The 16,775-nt window shown below is 49.8% G+C and overlaps 1 protein-coding gene across 5 annotated transcripts in view; it reads right to left on the bottom strand.

Annotated features, from left to right (window-relative positions):
- Positions 1-809: 809 nt before the first annotated feature.
- LYPD6 (LY6/PLAUR domain containing 6) overlaps positions 810-16,775 on the bottom strand; it is a 41,225-nt gene continuing 25,259 nt past the window's right edge. For 4 of the 5 annotated variants that reach the window (XM_074596247.1, XM_074596246.1, XM_074596248.1 and 1 more), the window contains 4 exons: positions 14,865-15,025; positions 13,319-13,417; positions 8,062-8,192; positions 810-6,969 (listed from right to left, as the gene is read on the bottom strand). In XM_074596247.1, the coding sequence (XP_074452348.1) occupies positions 6,766-6,969; positions 8,062-8,192; positions 13,319-13,417; positions 14,865-14,982 (552 nt within the window). In that variant the 5' untranslated portion in view covers positions 14,983-15,025 and the 3' untranslated portion in view covers positions 810-6,765. The remainder of the gene's footprint in view (positions 6,970-8,061; positions 8,193-13,318; positions 13,418-14,864; positions 15,026-16,775) is intronic. The other variant, XM_074596250.1, reaches the window with a different exon arrangement.

Raw genomic sequence — 16,775 nt, 5'->3', positions numbered from 1 at the left:
AGCTGCTGCGGCGCCTTTAAAATAGCAGCCCTTCACCTTGGCAATGGCAATTCTTGCTTTGGGGTCTTTTTGTTTTTCGGTAGGGCTGAGGCTGGGATTTCAGGAGCTGCACAAACACAAAGGTCCCATCGGCGTGGAGGCTGATGGGGGAAACCTAACAGGATTAGGAGACTGAAATTTCATGCAGCTGGGTGTTACGCTTCACCGGGAAAGTAATCTCTACCGCTAAAACCGCAGCGCCTGGCAGATTGGAAAAGCTTGAAGAAAAGCAAAGGTAGTCTGAGGGCCGGGCTGTGGGGAGGGTTTTATGGCTGAGAGAGACACAGCGCTATCCCGGAGAGCCCAAGCGGTGACCGGTAGAAAATGTCGGGAAACGAACTTGTTGGAATATATTTCCCCTGGAGACAACTCAAAATTTTGGTTAGTGGGATGTTTTCAGGTGACAACCCGTGATTTTGGTTGTAAAGAAGCCACGTATGGGCACATGTGTTGTGACATACCTTGTGCTTAGGTTGCGAAGACATGAGTTGAGGATGAACAGTAGGAAATGCCCATCCCAGGTGGTCCTCTACGGGGGGTCAGCAAAATCAACCCCATGTTCTTCTGTTCTTCTGGCACAGGCTCTTTTCTTTGGCCGTGCAGATAGAGCGCTGCGTGGCACACAGGCTCACAACAGGAGGATTATTTTCATTTTTACGGGAAAAACTTGGGCAAGTTACCCGCCTTAAAATAGTTACCGACTTCAAATATTCAGAAAGGGCTGGGCTGGCAGCCCCTTGCCGCCATCCCAAATCAATGCTTTTTGGGTCGGAGTTAGTCATTTCTAACACACGGGGACTGACAAGTTGAGGTTGAGCCTGTCTTCACCAGAGCTTGATAGACACAGCTGTAGCCCAACTAAATGCTAGTTCAGTTTTATGTTGGAGAGTAGGGAAGTGTTTATACACATCAGCGAAGCTGGCTCTTTCAGGCTGCTTTGCTCAGCATAAAAACCTCTGGGAGGTGTTTTCTGAGAGCTTGATATCACTTTGTTTTGGCAGTGCCCTCACGCCTGTGGTGTGTTTGTTTGCCTTTCTTGTGGATAGGCTCCTTCATGTTGACGATATCCTGCTATTTTTTTTAGCCCAAGACTTGCAAGGTTGAGCTGCGTGTGATGAAATGTGTGTTAGCTGTCTAAAAACCTGATGAAACCTTAAAAAAAGGGACAGGAAACCTTAAACCCTCTAAATACATGTAAGTTGAAAGAGATATATTTAAAATGCTTTCAAATACAAGATGTCAATGCTAAAGGAATGACGTTATTGGACCAGCCTGGGCAGTGGGTGGCTGATGGTTGGCTAAGGAGGAATCTAAGTGGACTTTGGGATTAATGTCAAGGGGAATCCCACTCAGCGATGCGCGAAGAGACATCGGTACGAGAACCGATCGAATGATCTAACAGGGTTGGCAGCAAAAATCGCAAGCCTGTTTTGACACACACCTGGAATTGTAATGCTGTGGGGCGTACAAGGACTTTCATTCAGGATTCAGAGGGCTGGTTCCCATCTCGTTTGTGTGTTTTTTTTATTTCTGAATTGATACCACTTCGGGCACTGCCATTTCCAAGGTTTGCATCTATGGATCATGAGAGTTAACTTATGCTTGCCGTTGATTGCATAATATGCATGTTTTAAGTATATTTTTTCTTTCCTTTCTCGCTAGCTACATACAGGTATGGTGATACCACCTACCAGAGTCAGAGTTCAATTTGTTGGCAGTTTCTTGGTGGAAGGAGCAAGTCGTGAGGCAGAGTCCTCTCCCCAGCTTGGAAAGGGAATAGATGGGAACCTCCTGGTGTCAGTGAGACACTTGAGGCATAGCCTTTGCTGGTGGCTTGAGCCTTTTTAAGGGGGTCAAAATGCTCTCAGAAGCTTTGCCCTGCCAGTGAGTCCAAATTGGGGGTTTTTTTTGGGGACGGTGCTGGAGTCTGGCTGGCAATGGAGAAGAGGTTCCCGGGAGGTCTCAAAAAAAATGTTGGTGATTACAGGTACTGCAAACAGGAGGGTCAGCATCGCTTTGGGTGCTGCAGGGCAGAGGTACCAGGCGGGTTTTGCATGAACTGGGTGGCTGAAAGCTACGCTGGGCTGCTCGATGCCCACAAAAGCAGGCGAAGGCTGCGTCTAGTGGTGTTTAAGGGGAGGAGAAGCAACTATTTTGCAAACTGTTAATGAAGCTCCCATTTAAAGTACAACCAGATTTTTTCATCACTAAGAGAGAACTGTTAACATCTTGATGTTAATCCCCCCCCCTTAAAGGCTTCTCCTGATGCTCGAGGCACGAAGCATTAATTGCACATTGTACTCCCCACCAACACACTTTTCCTGCTATTACATATATCCTGGCAAACATCAATTTATTATTTTTTGCCGTTGCTGTATCCTGGCCAGGAGAGCCTCGGCTCAGCCTTTCCCACTGCTGAAGCGGTCACTGAGATAGAAAGGTTTTTATCAGAACGCAGGAGAAACAAGTAAATTCATTTCTATACGTGTAGCGTAAGGGAAAAGAGATTGTCAGAATATCCCATAATATGGCTATAGTTTCTTATGTCTTTAACTTATGTATCTCTTTGAACTTTTTTTTTTTTTTAACTTTGGGTTGTACCTTCTTCATGTTACCCGTAAATATCTTTGTCCAAAACCTTTCATTAGCTAAATGAAGTTGTTTCCATCCAAGTAAGTGTAGGATTCACAGAAATTAGAAATGACTGCATTGAACCCTCCAGGACGCACTGGGACTAAGTGTGGCAGCACAATTATGGAAAAAAAGGGAAAGCTTTCCCCAGAGCAGGTGAGGGAAAGGAAGACTTGGGTGTCACAAACTAAACAGGAACCTTCTCAGACTTATTTTATTCAAATGCCCAATATAAACCAATTTGCAACAAATAATCATGGGAGCTCGACAGGAGGAAACGATGGGAAAGATTCATTAACTACAGTGGGAGTTAAACCAAAATGCTCTAAATACAGCTATTTGGGGGTTTTGGGGTGGTTTGGGTTTTTTTTTTTGGTGTTAGGACACCAGAGAGAGGAAAAGGGGACAGGGGAGCAGAGAGCAGTGTCCCAGGTGCAGGGGGTGGCACGGCACTGAAGAGCAGGGATGGTGATGGCAACTGTACATGGTTATCAGACACCTCACATCATCTGAACATTTAAAATATTTATTTATACAAATGTACAGCATTTACAATAGTTAAAAAAATTAGAGATTTAAAAGGAATATTGCATATATAAATACGGTGCAGCTCAGCATTTATGTGCTTTTAAAAAACCCCCAGCAGCTCCGCGGGCAGCCTGGGCACAGCGACCTGCTGGCACGGGGGGATGCTGTGCCCGTTCCCCTCTTGCCCTCAGGCACCTTCATTTGCTCTTTTGAGCTCAATGTCCATAATCCTGGTACCGGAGGTAGCAGCTCGGTTGGACAGGGCTCAGGTCCCTTTTGAAGGGCACAACTGTTGCACAGTGGCAGGGGAGCGGGGCCGGCACAGCACAGGAACCAGGACTTTCACCATCTGCAGCAGCATCACGGTCAGAGCGAAGCTGGTGATGGGCTCAGGAGTGGCTCCCGCTCAGGTATTTTCCCAAAGCACCGGTCTCAGCAGAGCCACGTGGCTGGCAAACAGACAGCCCAGGTGGGGTGTAGTACTCACAGCCAAGCTGCTTTTTATAGGCACGTCCATCGTGTGCCTGAGAAGACATAATTTAACCATCCACCTCAGCATACAATGAATCAGCCCCTGAAACACCACGTTTTCCTCCACCGACTACAAAGGGAGTAGAAGTAACCGGCTTGGCGTAATGCAACATCGATAACTAAACTTGCTCAGTGGCATCCCGGTCTTTGTGGGTAGAGTGCGCTACCAGGTACCCAGAAAGGTCTCTGGTCTGTCTGAGGTCCACCTAAACACAGGATGAAGGTCCTGCCTGTTAGTGCACACGATGGGCCAGGTAGCACTGGAGCCCGTGTCCTCTCACTGCGGGTACCACACCTTGCATGGGGTGGGAGCGGTCCTGAAAGTCCAATATTTTCTGAGGAAATCCGGCCATTCCTGCAGCTCCGCCCATGTGATTATACATATCTAGCTCAGAGGTACACACCACCGGTTAGCCTTGTTAAATAACAACGAAACTGGAAAATAAATGGGAAATAGAGGGCGATGACATACAGAGAAGCCAGAAGACACAGGCAGAAACCTGACGGTGAGCCATTAACCAAGGCAGCCAGCTCGTGTCAGGAGGTAACTTCTGCTCCTTGATGCTGGTTAGGTGTCTTATTGATTGACTCCTAAATGCAGGTGTTTAACAGCATGGCCCAAAGTAAAAACCTAAATCCTTAAAACCTCCAGCTGAGCTGCCACCACCAGCGTGTGAGCCCGGAGATGGTGAGGAGCTCCCCACGAGGTCCTACCTCTGGCCACGTGCAGGATGGCCCAAACCTCGAGCCCACCTCGATTGAACAGATAAACAAGATGTTCCTCAGTAATCCCAGACTTCCCAAACTTCCAACACAGGTTCTCCAAGCGTGTGTCCTGGATCTGGGCCTGCTTCTACACCACAGCGTTGACGAAATGCTCGGCCATCGCAGAAAACCTGTTTAACCCCCAGCCCAGGAGAGAAGCTGAACCGCTGAGCGAGGTCCCTCCAGACTTAAATTCTTCCATTTCACAGGATAATAGTAATAATAAATATTTAAATTGCTGCTGGAGAAGCCATAACCCTCCACCTCATCATCCCGCAGCCCATACCGGGTGAGTACCTGGCACAGCTCTGCTGCCCTGAGAGGCAGAGGAGGGAATGGGCTTTAGAAAGACCCCAGGGTTCATTTTTTCAGGGTCTCCAGCGAGAGGTCTGGCTTGCAGAAAATAACAGATTGCAACTACCCTCTTAATACCAGCCATCTGCGAGCAAGTCACAGGCGAGCTGAAAGGACACCAAAAACGCAAGGTTTGTGAGGGAGGTCAGCTAGTCTGTCCTCAAAAATGCTAGTTTCGTATAAAAAGTTTAAAAAAAAAAAAAAAAAAAAAGGAAAGAAACAGTGTTTGAAGTTCAGTTTTCACAATGAAGTATTATATACATTTTAGAAAACATCACCCAGTGAAGCACAGCGAGGCTTCCAGCGGGCTTTCCTCCCCCACAGACGTTACCTGAGACTAAATCGTGAGCGAGCGGTGCTTTAGGTCCTCCTCATCCTTTGCCTCCAGTAAAACTGGCCGGAGTTCACTCCAAAGGACACAGAACTCAAGACCTTGCGTGCTCAGAGCAGCAGTTTCCCAGCTCTTAATGTTATCCAACACAGATGGTGCCAAACGAGGGCTTGCTGGGACCCTCACAGAGCACTGAAGGGGTTTGCAAAGCATTTGGGTTCCAGCCTGGGCCACCTTCACCTGCCTTTCACTGTGTAACTCGCCAGAACAGCACTAAGCAGCTTGATAAGGCGCAAGTTACCTTGGAGCGTGACTAGCCAAAAGTTAACTCATAGAAGAACCATTTACGACTACAGTGGTTTGTTGTTTTTTTTTTAAAAGCCAAACAAAAATTATAAAAAAGTTTGGTTTAACTTTAAAACAAGTCCGTCCATGGACACCCTGCTTTATTACTGACCTTGCAAAACAAAGCTGATGCTTTTTCAATAGTGATGCAAACCATTATATATATATATATATGAGATAATTTATATATTACAGGCTTACCCACTTGCAAAACAACCATTTTGCCTATCAATATCAGTTTTAAGAATGTTTTAAACGCTTTAGAGCCTACTCAACGTACAAAAATAAATATTGCATACATGATTTCCCAGCAAAACAAGCAACGCAGGTCACCAAAATGCAGCTGTAGCGAGCAACAGTCCATCCTCTGTTGTGGGAGCGCATTAAATAAAAGAAGCTGTTCAGGATCGACTCTCTCTCGTGCCGTAGGATGGTGGGTGCCAAAATGTGGAAATATGTAAAGCCCCAAAACACCAGGAACCTGTTGGCTTGGGAGCCACCAGCATCCCAACCGGGACACCCACCGGTTCTCCTCTCGGGAGGGTCAGGGACCACGCACCCGCCTCCCCTCTAGTTGCGCTTCAGGACCAGAGTTTTTAGAGTTTTTCCTGTTTGGTTTCTATACCAAAGTGGTTTTCTGCCCATCGCAGTGGGTGGTGTTGTGGGGGTGGCTCTTCGTGCTGCTGGTGGAACCTCAGAGGAAGCATCTGGGCGCGATGCTGGCCTGGTCCCAGCTGCTCCTTTGTCCTCATCCCTTCCAGCTTCTGCTGCCCTGCTACAAACTCCTGCCCCCTCCGGGAGGAGGAGATGTGGGGAGACTGCAAAGACCTACTGCCTATATATTATTTACCTTATGGTCTCAAAACAGGTTAAGGAGACACCAGTGTTAGTGCTGTGACGAATTATAACAAGAAAGTTTCAAATGCATAAGTGGTGATAATAGCAGCTGGCAGTGATATCGTGCTTTTAAATAACATTTCTTCATGGAGAAAAGACAGGCGGTAAGAAAAGTCTATGTATCGGTCTCAGCCGTGGATTCTGGGAATGTTTTGCATGAGTTTCTTCAGAACAAAGTAGAGAAACCACACGATGGTTTTACCCCCTTCAAATGCGTCAACATCCCAGGCTCGCTAGTTCATCGCTAACAAAAAAATCAGGAGGAAAACCAGTCTTACAAAGAACTCCGAAGCGCAGGCTCGGCGGGGAGAGGCTGGACGTGGGTGCAGATGTCCTCAGCCACCTCAGCTGTCCGGGCCCGCCGCGCGTGGCAGCGTCACCCAGTGCTGGGACACCAGCCCCAGCCAGAGACAGGCCGTCGTCAGCAGGGCGGGATGCGGGAGCCGCTGTGTCTTGTTGAGAGGGGAGAGGGTGGTGAACACGGCGTCCGTCGCGTTCCTCGGCAGCGGCAAGTTGCAGATGCTTCCTTCGCAGCAGGAGGTGCAGATCTGAAAGACACCGGGTTATAACTTGGTTATTGGAAAAATACCCATGCCACCGAATAAAGGCATAGGGAAAATAATAGGGCATTTGCAAAGGAGCACAGTGGCCAGTCTGGGGGGTTTTTTCCTGCCTTTTTTTTTTTTTTCCCTTTCTTTTTTCCTTTCTTTCCCCCCTGCCCTTTGTTTTTTAAATCCCTCTACTTGGAGAACAATTTCACTCATGCAGGAGCCGTACTGTTGGCTAGCACAAGGAGGACACATCCATTTTGAAGAGGTTATTGTATTTTTTTTATCCCAGATAAGTAAACTGACAAAAACTACTGTTGTTTGGTTCAAGTAGAGCTCAGGGGTCAGGACTCAAACAAACCAGAATTTATTCATAGAGGGTTTTTTTATTGCCTGTCACCCAGCGTGCAGGCACGGGGGCGATAGACAATCCCCGTGCCGGCCCAAAGGCATGGAGATCTGGCTTCTGAGGGCAAGAAGGGGCCAGTGACAGTGTCCTGCCAGAGCACACGGGTTCAGAGCAACAGGAGTAACGCGCCCGAGGCCAGGAGAGCATAAAATTCTCTGCAAACCCGCGATGGGGCTGCGGGGGGCCCGGCAGCTCAGCCAGCTCTTTCATTTTAACCTGTTGGAGAAGTCCAAAAAGGCCGACTATTGACCTTCAGAAAAAAAAAAATCTTATTTATAAATTAACTGTTGGATTCGCACATCAAACGTTTGCTCCAAAGGTTTCGGGGCTTTACCCGTCCCGTTTCGGTAAGAAACCCACCAGTCGGTGGGCGAGCGTCCGCTGCAGAGCGGAGGGGACCAAGCCCGGAGCAGATCCGCAGGCGAAGGGAGAAGGGAGCGGTTCCCTCCCCGCAGCCGCTGGCAGGAGCGTTGTTTAAAGAGATTATTCTTTTGTTCTGGGAGAGGTTATCCCTTTGTTTCTGTAACAAATGGAAATGAGCTGGAGCTCGTTAAGAAGAGAAGCTTGATTTTTTGACGATGCTGATTTACCCACTGAACCGGTCAGACTTCCAGCGGAGGCCAAAAGGATTCTGCCCGGTTTTCATATAAAAAAAAAAAAGAAGAGCAATTTTTATCCTTTACCTTGTATTCTTCATGCTTTACATATGTGCATCCCGTAGACAGACAATCCTCTAATGGCACACAGCGTTTGGTGACGGACACACTCTCGCCAGTAACTTTCATCATGTGTTGGCTAAAGCAGTATCTCGTACCTAGAAAGACGGAAAAATGTGTTTACCCGTCCAGTTTGAGTTTTGTGAGAGTCTAACAAATAGGAAGAAATCGGATAGAGGTCTTAGATATTTTTTTTTCAAATCTCGGGATTTAAAAAAAAAAAAAAAAAAAAAAAAAAAGAGACTTTTGAGGTATTTATTGCAATACATAAATGTCACTAAATACACCCCCCCACACACCCCCCGAGCTCTGGTTTCAAAGCACTCTGGAACACGGAGGTTTGTTCCCCGTCCGACTGCGGGTCTCTGCGTTCCAGCCAAAGAAACACGGGACGTTGGATGATCGGGTTACAGAGGGAGGTTCAAATAAACACCCAAAATCTCCTATGGCGTTAGTTTTACAAGAATGGCCTTTAAAAATTAAAACCTTTGCAATACCTGTTTATGCCTGAAGCTAACCTTTGTTTGTATAGGTTTGGTTTTTTTTCCCTAGCTTCATGCACAACCATTAATTCTGCAGAATTACCTAAAACGTTACACATTGGAGACGCCTTTCCCTGTATCCTAGCGGCCCGCGCGAGCGCTCCCATCCCAGCTCTGCCGCGGCTCCTGCGCAGCCCAGAGAAGATCCTTCACCTTCTCTGTCCCTCAGTTTTATCATCTATAAAATAATGCCAAAATACCGGCAAAACAATGATTTATGTATTTCTCAGCTTCACGGTCTTTGGAAAAAGCACCATGGAAGGGACCGTGGCCCCGGTATTCCCATCGCGTCTTCTGCACGCTCCTCCTGTGGGCTCCCTCATGCCCAAGGGGGACAACCCTCCTCCTCCTCCTCCTCCCCCTCTTTTTAAGCTACTCCTCTGGTGACACTTGCAAAACGCACAGAAAATTCGAAGTAGAACGTCTGACAAACGCTGTGGCTGTCCTCAGGCTTACAGGAATTTGGGTTTATTTCATGCTTTAGTTGTCAGAGGGAAGCTGCAGGTGCTGTTCCCCCGCCTGGCACTCCAAGATGAAAACACCGGGTTTCCAACGCAGGAAACATGCCATTATGTGTTTCTTCTTTAAATTATACCTTGCTTCTTATTAATCAGCCTTATTATTAATAAAATTGTTGCTTTCATACGGGAAAAAAAAAAGGGAGTGTAGTTAATTTAAAGCGAACATTCCCGTTGAGCCCTCGTCTCCGACGGGCAAAGCCCCGCATACTTCTCGTGTTTTAGGCATTCGGCAGCAGCCGAGCGAGATTGCCGACCGAACGCGTTCTTCATGAGGCAATAAACCCCCTCAGACATCTGCCATATCTTTGACCTGCTCTTAACTCGAGTGCGATATCCACAGCAAACAGCCGTAACTTATCTCGGGAGGCTGGAGACCCTCGGTGTGCTGCCTTCCTTCAAACCGGCCGGGGCTGCCACGCGCGGCTCTTAATGGCTTTTCCAGGCTCTCCTGCCCCCGGGGGTGAAGCTCTCGCAGTTTTACCCCCCTCTCTGCGCGGCGGCTTTGAGCTGCTCCCAGGACCTTGCCTGGAAGTGCCATTTCCCAGCAAACCTGGGCGCCCGTGGCTTTATTTCTCCTGCAACGGCTCTGTCCGTGCCGAGGAGCTCGCCCCGACAGGCCCCAGATGGAACAAATAAAGCTTCTAGCACCCCATAACTCTTTTCGGGCTGTTTCATTCTTTCTTCCGCATGTGTTTTTAGAAAATATCGTGCGGTCATCTTGGAGATATGTATTTTCCCCTGCTCAGAGGGAGCGAGCACGCCTCTCCTCGTACAGCCACCACTGACGGCTACCATCGCTGCGAGGCAGGGCGGCAGCTGCGGAGTAAGCCCACAATAAGCAATAAAATCCACCGACTCACGTTAATATTAACTTCTGCGCCCCATCCCGGTCTGCCGCTCTTCTCAGAGCAGGATTAGCGCAATGGCGACAGGCGCTATGAGAAGGATTGGGCCAGAGAGCACCAGGAGAGTCCAGAGCAAAGCGGAGGTGGGGAACATCACCGTGGGGGGGTCGTTAACTGCGCTGCAGATGGGGAGGCTGCTGGACGGAGGGAGGGAAGAGGGACTCCAAACTGACCCCGTGAAGAACACAGGCTACAGAGAAGAACCCAACACTATAAAAATTTTACCAAAAATAACAGAGACATTTAGAGCGATTCAAATAAGACAGAAGCTGATGCTTCCAAGCACGGTGGTCCCAAGCCAGGCTGCAAGCTGTACGGCCACAGGGTAAGGATGGCTCTTGGTGGCATCTTATCAAGAAAGCATGGAGCAATGCTTCCTAAATTTTGCAGTTCCGGAGCATCACTGTCTTTTGCATTTGTCCGTTCTCTGGTGGAACTGTCATGCAAAGACTGTGTGACGCACTTCAGCTACGAGGGATCTCCAAACACCTGCACACAATGGACAGCCGCGGTCTCGACCTGCCAGGAGCGTTGCTGACCTACGGCAGCATCACCCAGCGCCTGAAACGCACGTTCCCCATGGGATCCACCTCCTGGGCACCCTCCTGCACCCTTAAAGGGAGCACGAAACCAGCTACTGAAACCAGAAGTCAACGGTGCAGACAGCCAGCCAGGCTCGGGGCAAGCAAACCAGCCCCGCACATTGCGACCCAGCAAGGCTGGCACGTGTCTCCAGAAGGAGAAGGTTGTCCTCTCCGTTTTAAACTGCGTAGGGAAACACTGAATCTGGGGTTTTAAAGCACCCAGAGTCACATGTTGACTTTTGAGAGCCCGTTTCCCAACCCGCAGCCTCTAATGGCGCCTTCGGGTGCCACCCGCAGTGGCTGGAACGTCACCGTGATGGTGGTGGCCACCACCGAGACGTCAGCCCGCCCACAGGCCGTCCAAAAATAGAGTACTGGGAGTATTTTGAGTGCAGTATTTCCATACAAATTAGATCACTAACACAGTTTCTGCTTGAGCTGAAGCTAATAAATAACAGAAAACAAGGTTAATGCACAGCAGGAGGCCTGCCTTCTAGGAAATGCTTTTTCTAACCTCTGTTCAGTACAGGGATTCGTGTTTTCACTCTCCATTACAATGAATTTTGTTATACACAAAATGTGGTTCCCTTTAAGTCCTACATTATAGTTAATGAACATATTTTGGTTTGCATTTTAATAGCATTCTGTCTTAAAAGAAAAAAAAAGAAAAAAAAGAAAAAAAAAGGAAAAAAAAAAAAAGAAAAAAAAAGAAAGCAAATACCAGTATGGAGTTTTCTTGTTTTCTCCCACCATTTAACCCAAGCAAAACAGCAAGGGCTCGGATTCGGATCACCACAGCGAGGGGGGCGGCGCCACGAGCACACCCCTCTGCCTCCCGGAGATAAGGGAAGTCCCCGAGCAGATAACCCCAGCCCCCAGAGCACGCCCCGGGTCAGGCCTCAAACCTGAGGCTGCATTTCTGCGGCTTCCTTACCCGAACGCAGAATCACATTTGAACGTTAAAGCAACAGAGAGAAAAAGCTGGCTTAACAAAAGGTTGGGGAGACACGACTTTATCAGCTTTGCTTCCACTGCAACAGAAGGAGGACGGAGCACTTGAGCCCCAGCGCCCGTCCCCTTTCCCAGTTCCCTGCTCCTCCGACGCACAGCGACTCCGCAGTCGCTCCTTCCCGGGGGCAGCGAGGGGCTGGGGGTCTGTGCCACCAGCAGAGCCGTGCTCCAGCCCAAGGCAACACCATTTCGGGGCAGTCTGGGCACTAACGAGTCCTGCCTCGAGTGAAATGTTATCGGATCCCTCCAGTTTAAGGAGATAAGAAGTCTGCTGTGCTGAAGTTCAAAGGTAGACTCGGATTTGCCGCTGGCCCCTTCTCACGGCTAAAACCCCATCCTGACTTCATGGACGTGGGCGCTTGTACCAGCGGCAGGAGGGCTGGTGACCGTGACTCGCAGCTGCAGTCTTGGGGAACACAGACACACCAAAGCGTGGCTTCCCCCTCCCCTAAACAGCCACTAAGTACTAACTTCGCTTTCCAGACGGGCACATCTTTTTCGGGCAAGCCGTTTCTGCTGGCTGTTGCTAAGGGCAGACAGTGGGGTCACCCCTCGCTCCGCGATGTGCAGGTAACACCGCCCTTAGTCATTTAAATATCACCTACTCCTGTCAAAACAGGGAGCGTCCGTGAACATCTGTCTCATCTGGTGCCAGCCAGACTGATCTCTTTTATCATTGATGTTGTGCTGATTTGAGCTCAAAGCAAATACATTCTCGGACAGATAACACGCTCTGACACAGGCTGCACACACAGCTGGTCCATCGCTGCGGTGCAGGTTATGGTCTTTCTCTTTCCAAGATAAATATTTTCTGAGGGCACTTGTAATGTCCCACAACAGACCACAGACATTCCGGATAGATGCTGCACAAGCGCTGCTGAGCCTACAGAAAGCACCAGGGGAGGGGTGAGCCCCGGCAGCATCCCTCTGCCCCGGCAGCCCCGACAGCATCCCACCACCCCAGCAGCATCCCTCTGCCCCTCTGCCACGGCAGCTGCCACCTGCCTACACGTGGTTGCCACATCGGTGAGGACCCAGTCCACATCCAGCCCATGTCCAGGGCTTCGTCAGGGGCTGTGGACATCTTAACACTTGTGAGCGTCTCAAAAAGAGAAGCGGTCGGGGAGGGGGAGGTCTGCGGATCTCGCCGATACCTGGATCTGATATTTGGGTGCCTGTATCTAAAGCCCTTTCTGAGCTGTTCCCAACTTCAGACTCCGATGGGGGTTATGAGCCCAAAATACTGAAAATACCTTGATGCCAACCAAAAAGGAGGCAGGCTCAGCCGCCCTGAAGCGTGGGCTTGTGCCACGGGGGAGGGAACCCAACAAAGCGAGAACCGGTCCCGTACTCACCAGGAAGAGAAATACAACCCTTAAATAGGCGTCAGCCTGATTTAATTTCCCGCTGAGCTAGAGGAGTATGGGGAACAGATGAAAGTCCTAAACTTCACCCACTGCCAAGAGACAGAAAAGCTTAAAGGATTACTCGTATCGCTTACACATCTCTCTTGTCGAGGAGGCTTACACGCGGGAGCAGCAATCGCCGGCACCCGCGTACGCCTAAGGAATAAAGGGGGCTCAGTGCTGTCCCCGCGGTGGGGACAGCGAGCGGTTGTCGTAAGGTGGGTTTAAATTAAACACCAGAATGCGGCTGGTTACCTCTTGGACAATAGACATCCGGAGCCCATCGGTTGCATTCATAATTATCTGCTGCCTTTTCGCAGGTGAAGCATTTAAATCCGTGAGGATACGGTGTGGCTGAAAGGAACAGACAGCATTCAGTTAAAATGAGCCAATTAATCCGGTTCTACTACGCTTTTCAGAGGCACACAGCAGCACTTGTTCTCTTTAAGACATATCTGTCTACAAGTATACCTGTCAACCTCGTCAAGTTGGGCCTGATTTGTAAAAATCCTATCACCGATAGCAATGCGGGAAAGGCGCGTACAGATACAATAAGGACTCAGTTTGGCCGTGTTTGCCGAGCAAAAGCTCCCACTGCCGACTTCAAAGGGAGTTAATGTGAGCAAGGAGTCCTTATTCGCTTGATATCAGAGCTCACATCCAATACTGCTACTTTATCACCGCTGATAACAAAATATCAGATGGACTAAAATACTTCTGGATTCTGTCCCACCAAGGAAAGGAGCTACCCCTTTTGAAGGCAGGCCGATGTCCCCAAAGGAAAGAAAAATCAATTTGCTGAACCTCCAGATTTTAACAGCAGACTCCATCCTAATTTATCTCGCCAAACGAAGAGCGTAGCTTCTTAAGTGGTCTCCTGGCAGGGCTTCTGTAGCACATTCAATACATCTTCAAGATGCTGCCACCTTCTCAGAAGCCAAATGGGTCACGTTTATCTCCATGGAGCAAAGTAAGCCAAACCTCCACAGCCTCACGGGCCACGTCTCACCCCTCCCTGCCCTCCACCTCCTCCCCTTGCCCACTGGTTCTGGGCCAGACCCCGTCGGGTAGGAGAGGTGAAGCAAGAGGCATTGACAGCTTGTCTCCCCAGGCTCCTCTGGGTAAGGACCAACGAGTCGCCTGGGGGCGTCTCTGGAGGGGCTGGGGCTGCCCTCGAGGAACGGCTTGGGGTGGGATGACACGACAGCGCTAATAAATCCACCCCGGGGCACTATCAGATCATGGTTACAGCATAAAACAGGAATTCCATCTTGCTCGTAATGAATATAAATTTTTCAGCCAAATTTGGAAAGGCGGGGAGTTTTCCCTGGGAGCAGATGGCAGGCACAGCTCTCTCCGCCTAGAATTTGTAACTGATAAAGTGAACAGGCCGGTGAAAGGGGATTCCATAAAAGAGCTGAAGGTGCATAACTTTGCTATAGAGTTGCCTCAGGGCGCTACTGAAATAACGTCAGGAGCGGCTGGTTGGTGCCGCAGCTGCAAATGGCCGTGTTTGGCCCTTGCTCGGAGCTATCGATGTGCTCGGGCAAACGGCGCGGCCGTGGGGCTTGGTCTTACGGCCAGAGAGATTGTTGCGGAGCAGAAAACAGAGAACAAAACACCCCTGACACGCTCAGCAACTGCCTTTCTGTAGCCCTTGCTGTCCTTTAATCCCTTTTGGGAAGCAACGCTCTGGTTTTACATCGTGAGTACCGGGAATATTTCTTTAATCTTTGCTCAACTCAACCCCCTTAACACCCCCCTTCGCCCCCGTCCTTACCCCCGCGCAAAGGTGGCTTACTGGAAGGGTGGAGGTAGACGATGTCCTTGACGGTGAAGTCGCGGGGCTGGGTGGCCGGCGGGCGGGTGGCCAGCAGGCAGAGCAGCAGCACCCAGGCCGGCGCGGGCTGCGAGGCCATCGCCCGGCGAGGACGTACTCATGCGGCGGCCGAAGAACCTCACCTGGGCGATGGCAGAGAAACAGGGGTGAGCAGAGGAAACCCACCAGCAGCCCAGCCACCACCTCCGCCCCCAGCAACCCAACCTCGCCAAAACCACGACGGTCCCATGAACCTTCGGCTGCCCTCCCGCAGGGACAGGCAGCTGTGTGGCGACTTTGGTGTGGGCTCAGTGACATCCCTGGCACCGCCGGGCAAACCCTTTCCCGGCCAAATGGGAGCCGAGGGGAAGGGTCGGTGGGTTCATCGCTGTTTACAATTTCACCGGTCAGCGACTGGTTTGCAAAAACCTGAGTAGGACGTTGATAAAGTCATCGGAGACTGCACTGCGACAGGATTTAACTTCTTCTTTTAGAGAATATTGGAAAATTGGAGAATTGAACTGGGAAGAAAGGAAACGGGGTAGATGGAGACCCATCGGGATGTCCGGGGGAGCAGCGATGGGTCTCCCACTCCCACACTCCAACACAGGCTCACACCCTTCAAAAATGCACCTTTTCGCCCAACCAGAAGCTCCACGTTACTTTCCACGTATCTCAGGAAAGGCGAGGAGCTGCAGGTTGTCCCTGCCTTCACCTGGCTGCTGTTAATAACCGAGTGACTGTTGCATTTTCCTCATCCGTGCTCCAAAGGGTCTTATTCCCTCTGTGACGCTGTTGACAACAAGTGCAGGGTGTTTTCCCCATGTCCCCAAACGAAGGGAACTAAGCAGAATTGAAGCAGAAACAAATACCCACTGTGGCACCACCTGTGAAGCCGTCCCAAAATCAGCAGCTTTCAGGAGCAATCTCCAGCAACAGACAACGCTAACGCATCATTAAATACACAGCTCATATTATTACAATTCCGTAAAAAATGATGAAAACACGCGTCAAAACCGAGTGGGACAGGAAAGCCCCGAGAGGACGCGGCTGCCGAGGCAGGCAGGAGCCGCCGGCTTCCCCCGGCCGCTGGCGTCCCTCCAGCACACACAGGGTTGGGGTGTTTTTTCCACCCAGACTGACCAAAAAAATCAGCGATGCCCAGATATTTCCCTAAGCAACTTTGAAAGCGTGGTACCCATTGTTTAATAAATCATTTTTGTTGTTTTTCTCAGGAAAGATGTTCCAGGGGCGAGGATGTAACCTTCCACCCCTGGCTCCAAATGTTTTTCTTGCAGCGGAGACCCACACAGGACCAGCAGCGCGATGGCTGGCGGGGGGGGGCTGTCATTATCCTTGGCTCTTATCTGAAAACACCCCTTTTAATTAAAACACTGTGAAATCCATAAAAATAGTGAGGGAGACAGATAACGCATAGTGTGGTGTGTTAGGCTTTGTTGTTTTAACCTTACGAAGAGGAAAATGCCAATTTCCATTGAGTTTAGTCCACGAATGCAACCAGGGGAAAATCAAATCCTGATTAGAAGCAGAAAGGAAATAAAACAAGCCTCTCCCAGCCACGGGAAAGATGAAAGAAATGCGACCAGCAGCTCTCTGTGGGGTCTGGAGGAGGAGCCCCAGCAAAGCCAGTTGGAGCCCACCTCGGCCAGGGAGCGGGGCATCCGCGTGGATTCAGGACTATTCACGTTTTTGAGTTCTCATGGCTAAACACGCACGGACCTGGAGCTGAGCTGGCCAAATGCCAACCCTGTCCTGATGGTCCTGAGTCGAGGACAACAGGAGCCATCAGCTGCACAAGCAACAGCACTGGGTAGACATGTTCCCCTCCAGGAGAGTTCACTTTCAGGGCACGTATTTATATGTTCAAGGCCA

This window comes from Larus michahellis, chromosome 7 (assembly GCF_964199755.1).
Source record: "Larus michahellis chromosome 7, bLarMic1.1, whole genome shotgun sequence".
Taxonomy (NCBI): domain Eukaryota; kingdom Metazoa; phylum Chordata; class Aves; order Charadriiformes; family Laridae; genus Larus; species Larus michahellis.
The sequence above is the reverse complement of the archived record's forward strand: the minus strand, read 5'-3'. Positions and strand labels throughout refer to the sequence as shown.